Below are 7,500 nucleotides of genomic sequence, written 5' to 3' on the forward strand. Positions count from 1 at the left end.
AACGCTCGTGATAGGCTTCATTGTAGGCTGTGCGCTCCTACATAGCATGCCGACGTTGGGTTTTGGCATATTCAACCTTGGTACTGAGGTCAAGATCCCACTGGTGATCAGCACAGTTGGGCCCCACAATGCAGAGGTGCGGAGCCGGGCGCACCATGCTGTCTGTGCCAAATCATCGGCCTTGCAGTCTGATGTCAATGTCCAGTGGACTCTCTGAAACACAACACTCGGGACAAACAATCTCGAGCCCGTGGACTTCCATGCGGCACATGCAGTGCACACACATCTCCCAGGGAGCAGTGCCCTCCAGGACCGACGCGCATTGAAGACCCTTGTGTGCCGTGCAGTCAGTAGTAAGGAGGGTGGCACACCACAGTGTAGCTTGTACATTGGCACAAGACAGAACCCTACCCTGCAGGCCAATGGTTGCCCCAAAGAGGCCAAAGGGGTCCTTCTGCCCACTTAGTGGGGGGACTCCCAGCTGAGCTTGTGGTCTCATGGCTGAATTCGAGTTTTGCAGGGTGCAGGGTGTTTCGCATGGTGCTGCACCAGTATCTCATGATCTCTTTGTGACTTCCGCAGACTACACAGCACAGCGCCAGGTTGAAGTCACACTGATTCCAACCATGTACATTTGCTGGGTATATGCTTTGTCAGAGGTATCTCTAATAGTGAACTATAGTGGAGCCTGGCCCAACTCCACATATGTTGGCGAGTGTTTCAACTAGGATATATATTTTTTGTTGCTGTTTGTTGATGTGTGCTGCTGTGTATTGTTTGTGACATTGTGACACAATTTTGCGACATATAAGGATGGGAGGTGCAGGCGCTGGTGCTGTTGGCTCGACTGCAGTCGGGATGATGGGCTTCACAGAGCGAGCCGCTTGAGCTGGCCAGAGCAATTCTGGAGCCTGTTTTAAGAATGGTTTCGGTTTTGGGGGCCTGGCAAGGGGATGGTGTTGGCCACAGCTGTTTGGTTTGCAAAAATGACACTCAAAATGTGAAAAGTGGTGTAGAACCCCATTGTTTACATGACTTGGGATGCTGTACGACAATGTTGAGTCATCTGCAAAGATGAAGAGTTTTCCAGAGCATCGGAGAGGTCATTAATGTTGAAAAATAAGACAGGACTAAAACACGGCTTTGGGGGAGTCCATCCTTCACTGGGAAAGAAATGGAGAGGACTACATTGATAAGATAAACTGCGCACATGGAGGAAGTCAGTAAAAGCCAGGTATGAAAGCAGCCTTGCTTGCTGCAGTCAACAAGCATGACAAACAAAGCAGGATGCCTGCACACTATCGAATGCCAAAGATATTGTTACGGCTGTGGAAATTCACAGGACACCATAAAGGATATCCCCAAGATCAGTTATATCACTAAGTGTGTGTTCAGATAGATTTCCCCACCGATGTTTAAAGGGATTTATTCATGTTATCAGGGCTGTGATCTTTGAGTTAGCCATTATTCTTTTGCTATCGTTATTTTGGATCAACCGCTTCACACCAACCACTACCACCACCAACATCACTCTGAACAACCGCTTCACACCAACCACTACCACCACCAACATCACTCTGAACAACCGCTTCAGACCAACCGCCTTTCCAGAACCACACCCGCATCTCAACAAACCATGCCATCCTCACCACTATACCCACAAACACCAACATCGCCTCACCACCTTCTCCACCCTGCCAATCACCTAACCACCATCTCAACCACAACGCCAACCACCAACCACACCACAAACCTCGCCGCAGCAAATAACATCTACGCCATGGAGAACAAGAAGAAGCTCCAATAACACACTTCTTGGAATTTCCCCTCAGAACTGGTAAACAGAAGTGACGGTTGGGCAACGACCGAAAGAGTCAAGCTGATCTCTCCTGGAATTTTCCTCCCCCGCGCACCGCGAAGGGAGGGCGATGCGCCATCGAGATAAAAGGGCGCGTTGAGACGCTGAGGACTTGGTGGGGGTGGGAGCTGCGTGGAGAGAACAGAGAACGGAGCGCCGTGTTAGCGTTCAGTCGGTGGAGAGTCAGACGGTGAGGGCTGGAGAGGGTCCATCGATGGTCGCCCAAGCCAGTCACCACGAGGGTGCAGGTAACCTGCAACGGTCTCATGGAACTCCTTCGGTCCGCCAAGTTCCACATCATAAAGGCCTACGGGTCCAGCCTGATACCCTTGTCTATGAGGGTGGTCTTTTCTTTGTTTATTTGTGTGGAAGTTGTGGCGCCGTGTCCCGTTAAGTAGAACCTGTATAAGTGCTTGTGAATAATAATAATAGACAGTTGTAGTGCTTTACCTTGCTCGTGTCTTGTCCCTTCCCGCCAATTCCATTGCTTCTCTGGTTACGTGCATGTTAGTGTTTTGCATACCTGAATGCATGACTGTATATGTGTCGTTTTATAAATAAATCTGCTTGTTTGAATGAGAACCTGTTCGTCGTGTCCTCTTTCCCCATTGAACCGCCGTATTGCTCTCGGAATTTAGCGGGCTTTTAAATGGCCGATAAAATAATTGGGTCCAGCGAGGTCTCGCGATAATACACCGCTCGGTTATCCCAGAACGGAACGAACCGCTTAAGCGGTTCGTGTCCAAGCAGACCTCGCTGAGGTACGGTCTCTCGGTAGTCTGCCCGCGCGAATTATTAGGTATATCGATAATTCGGCGATTGACCCTGTCGCTCGCGGGTAGAGTGTTGACTAGGCCGTGGTGTGCGCTTGGAGCACACCCGTGACTGGTTTCGGGCGTTGTTCCGGAAAGTCGCGACTGAATTGTTCGTCCGGTGGGCGTCCGGCCGCGATTCAGTTTAAAAGAGGTCGTTCGCACGCTGGGTGGGCGGCAGATTCGTAACAATATGTTCAGGGAGATGGTCCTGACCTCGAGTTTGACATTGTTAATTAACTGATATGTGTCATGTTCCCAAATTTGAGCATATGATTTAAACCACTAACTCAATTTGTTTGATGGTGTTTGTTGTGAATAAAGTTTAAAGGTTAATTCAGGTCACTTGCCAGGATACGAGGGACATTTGTTTTCTCGTGAGGCCTGTAGGCTCAAGATAACAAATCAGAACTTTGTATATTGATACAACCAGCTGGTTTTCATTGTGAAAATGGTTTTCCTTGACTTGCAGTGTGCCCATATAAAAAAGCGGGAACTTGTTGGGACAACAAAACTTCTCAGTTGTTCTTACAGCGGGTACACAACGAGCAAGTCTATCAGACCGTACGATTTGAAGTGATCGCCACCGAGCTCTTGACCATTTAAAACAAATTACATTTGTTAAAAATCATACAAAGTACGATTTATATATTTTAACATACAAAGTGATGTCACGTCTGAGGCTTACTGACGTGATATGCCTCAGCGCCAGGATCCTTTGTCCCAGGAAATGGCCAAATGGTTTCAAATTACTACTGCATTTAGTTTTGACTTTACAACTCCAACGATCCCCAAGGTCACCCAAATGAGCCAAAATTAATGACACACGGACGGAAAGCAGATGTACCAAACACATGTTTCCTTTTTAAAGGTTTATTCATCATGAAAACAGGGGAAAAGGTGGATGAGATGAGCAGTTTGGAACAAACCAAGCAAATCAACAGACACAAGGGGGGGGGGGGGGAGAAGGGAACAGCAAACATACGCACAATGAAATAAATATCAATAAATAAAACCTTACCCACACGAGGCACCACAGATCACATTTATACAAACGTTTAAATTGCAGGCGAGGACTTTCCTTTAGCACTATGTACAGGGTGGAATGCGATGATGCAGCCCATTCTGGAAGCCAGCGACGAAGCAAACCAATGACAAAGTGAGCCCAAAGACGAGACAAGCCAGCCACAAGGAGCACGAGCAAAGACGAGCACCTCCGGACATGCTCCAAGAACCAGCCCTCCTGACCCTCTGTTGTTGGCGCCTCTTCTTCATCGTCATCTTCCTGCACTCCGGGAGCTCTGATGTGTCCTTTCTCTCAGCCCCTCCTCCAGGGTGGAGTGCTCCTCTGGGCCGTCCCACCCACGGGGTGGCCCTAATAAAGACAAACCCATTGCCCGCTCCCACGCCCTACAGCGCATTCCACCGCCATGGCTGGCACACACTGGGCCAGACAGATCGTGATGGCTTTTAGAAAGTGTGTAACACTTATAAATTACATATGCTGCCCCCTCAATGTCACGTTTTAAAATACGACTTACCCTGACAGGTCCCTGTGACATGGCAATATAACCAACTCAAATCCACATGGACCACGCGACACTTACACAGTCGAGCTATCGATCCCACCCTCCAACTTTCCACGAAATACAATGACTTACTTATTGTATGGGGGAGAGGGGGTGACAAGGAAATTGTACAGTACCACATTTTATTTACAGGTAGCATTTTGGCATCCAATCAAAGACATCCTGAGAGCAGGATATTGTCGTGTATAAAGTGTGGATTATCATCAGACATTGAAGGCAATCTGCTTCTGTCAACATCCATCTCTTCCCTGAAGGAAATTTTCATGAGGTTTTTCTTGTTTATTTATTCATTTATTTTTGTATACAAAACTCAAGGTTCATGGAAGAGTAAGGGTTTTTCACTGACATTGAGATCGTGGCAAGCTATTTTTTGAGACTGGACTGGATTCCAGAACCTTGGAATCCAAATCCATATAACTGATGGCAGCAGTATTATTTGCATCCACATCCTCTGGGATACAAGTTTTATATCCTAATCATTCAGCCATCCAACTACACATGAGCAGCAGATCACAATGTAAGAATCCAAAATAATTACCTTTACCGAGTACTGAGGAATTTCATTTACATGATTGAAAATTACCAGGGTTAATTCCCAAATTTGGCCAAGTATCAAAAAATGATGAAAGAACACACCATCATAATCCACCAATGTTCTAAAATAACAGCTACAAACTTTACAACAATCTGCTTGGAGGCTGACCTGCCGTATGACATCAATCTCGGTAGTGAGGGTCTGCACTCGATGAAAACCAGCCACAAGAGCCAGGGGTAAAAATCCCTGACAGTCCATCCTCCTCCGCAAGAAGAAATCTCTTTGCAGGTTTTCCTCACTGAAGTAGTATTCACTAGAGAAAAAGGAACAAGTATTTAGGATCAGTGGCATTGCAAACTGAGAAAGGTGGGGGCAAACTAAACAGTGACGCAGTTAGATGTCACTGTGGAGGGGTCGGCATAAAATTTGGCTGCACCAACAAAATTTATATCAGACACATATCAAGTGCACACCCAACTCGACGTGAAGATATTGTGCCAGAGAAACATCTGGACGTGAGGAGAGGAAATGAGAAAAATGTATTTAAAACCAATTACCTGGACCAATAAACATTAAATATCGGAAAGGTACAGCAGAGACGGGAGTTAGAATGTCACGACCTCTGGGTGAGTGACGAGTAAACATTTGAGATATAAGGAAACAGCAATGAACCTGAGCAGCACATGGCACAAATAGTTTACATGACAGGGCATTGATTGTGGCAACAATTTTTTCTTTCGAATTTTTTTTTATTTTGGATAACTCAGGCAGATTTCAAGTTGTAACTAAAATGCTTGCAATACAAAATGAAATCCTCAAGTCAATAATCCAGACTTCCTATGTCATACCAGAATGCTTCAAAATGGAGTACTTCAGGACTGCGAACTCTACCCCACCCTCTTTAATGTTTCGCCAGGGTCTCCCCACCCCACCAACCATTATGTACAACACTCCTTTTCTAGGCAGATTATCTCGCAATTGCTATGCAACGTCACAAAACCCAACAGGCTGCCGACTCACTCACATACACCTTCACGAACGTTACTTCCGTAAAATCTAGTAACTTTCCACAAATCCCACATGCACTCTCACATTACATTATTCAATCAAATTATTCTGCTAGACAGACACCAAAAATACTCGGTCTTACTATCGACAAACACATGACACTTATTCAACATATTGTTGCAGTTTTGAGAAACCGCTATTGTAAATGTGCACTCACAACACTTAAGTCCTTCAGTGTAGTTATTTCCGTAATAAAAGATTAGAATAGTCCCTTACCTTTAGATGGGTCAGTGGGATCCAAACTGCATTTAAACGGGTAGATTAGGATTCACCCCCTATTTTTCTTTTGCACATGGAAGGTTGTCGGCAAGGCGTTGGGAGCCATTTGATGCGGGCATGTGCTGATCCCTTCCTTCATTCACTTTATCGTTAATTTTCTGTCTCTGTGTCTCTGTGTCTCTGTGTCTCTGTCTCTCTGTGTCTCTGTCTCTCTGTGTCTCTGTGTCTCTGTGTCTCTGTCTCTCTGTCTCTCTGTGTCTCTGTCTCTCTGTCTCTCTGTGTCTCTGTCTCTCTGTGTCTCTGTGTCTGTCTCTGTCTGTCTGTCTGTCTCTGTGTCTGTCTGTCTGTCTCTGTCTCTGTCTCTGTCTCTGTCTCTGTCTCTGTCTCTGTCTCTGTCTGTCTGTCTCTGTCTGTCTGTCTGTGTCTGTCTGTGTCTGTCTGTGTCTGTCTGTGTCTGTCTGTGTCTGTCTGTGTCTGTCTGTGTCTGTCTGTGTCTGTCTGTGTCTGTCTGTGTCTGTCTGTGTCTGTCTGTGTCTGTCTGTGTCTGTCTGTGTCTGTCTGTGTCTGTCTGTGTCTGTCTCTCTCTCTCTCTCTCTGTCTCTCTCTCTCTCTGTCTCTCTCTGTCTCTCTCTGTCTCTCTCTGTCTCTCTCTGTCTCTCTCTGTCTCTCTCTGTCTCTCTCTGTCTCTCTCTGTCTCTCTCTGTCTCTCTCTGTCTCTCTCTCTCTCTCTCTCTCTCTCTCTCTCTCTCTCTCTCTCTCTCTCTCTCTCTCTCTCTCTCTCTCTCTCTCTCTCTCTCTCTCTCTCTCTCTCTCTCTCTCTCTCTCTCTCTCTCTCTCTCTCTCTCTCTCTCTCTCTCTCTCTCTCTCTCTCTCTCCCCCCCCACCCCACCTCACACCACACATAAGTACACACACTTTTATTTAATACAGACCGCAGTTTGACATGATCTCCTCCTACATGCACGTAAGACAATCAAGACATTAAGTACAGTTACATAACCTCAAATTCCCCTGCTCTAAAAGAGATCCCTCATCCTGCAACTCTCAACCGTTAACCCCATTGTACGCCTTTGTGATGTATATCACACGCCCGGGCTATGCTTGGTCAGCATTGACCAAAGAGGAATCGGCTCCGTTTGTTTCCCCCATAATCGTTCTTGTGCGCCTCGAACCAGCTGAATGCTTGCTCGCCTTAAGCGGTGGCAAGCGAGGTCTGAATGTTAGGATAGCCAGAAGCCCCGACTGAGAGGACTCGCTACAGAAACTCGAATTGGCAGGGCAAGGGAGGCGGAACACCAATCTGCACGCAGGCCCCACTCAGTGACGAGCACATTCTTGAAGCTTCCAGGCCGGCCTTATAAAAGAGCAAACCCTGGAGTGTTTGCTCGCATTCAATGGGTGCCGGACACTCTGTTCCCT

The 7,500-nt window shown here is 46.7% G+C and overlaps 1 protein-coding gene across 6 annotated transcripts in view; it reads right to left on the reverse strand.

Annotated features, from left to right (window-relative positions):
• LOC147010870 (la-related protein 1-like) overlaps positions 1-7,500 on the reverse strand; it is a 221,043-nt gene that overhangs the window by 102,349 nt on the left and 111,194 nt on the right. For all 6 annotated transcript variants that reach the window (XR_015052200.1, XM_085858857.1, XM_085858860.1 and 3 more), the window contains one exon: positions 4,963-5,107. Coding sequence is in view for 5 of the 6 variants with exons in the window: in XM_085858857.1 (XP_085714983.1) it covers positions 4,963-5,107 (145 nt within the window). In the remaining variant the exon portion in view is untranslated. The remainder of the gene's footprint in view (positions 1-4,962; positions 5,108-7,500) is intronic.

This window comes from Eptatretus burgeri, chromosome 16, assembly GCF_056783735.1.
Source record: "Eptatretus burgeri isolate ZD-2024b chromosome 16, Ebu_testis_v1, whole genome shotgun sequence".
NCBI classification, from domain to species: Eukaryota; Metazoa; Chordata; class Myxini; order Myxiniformes; family Myxinidae; genus Eptatretus; species Eptatretus burgeri.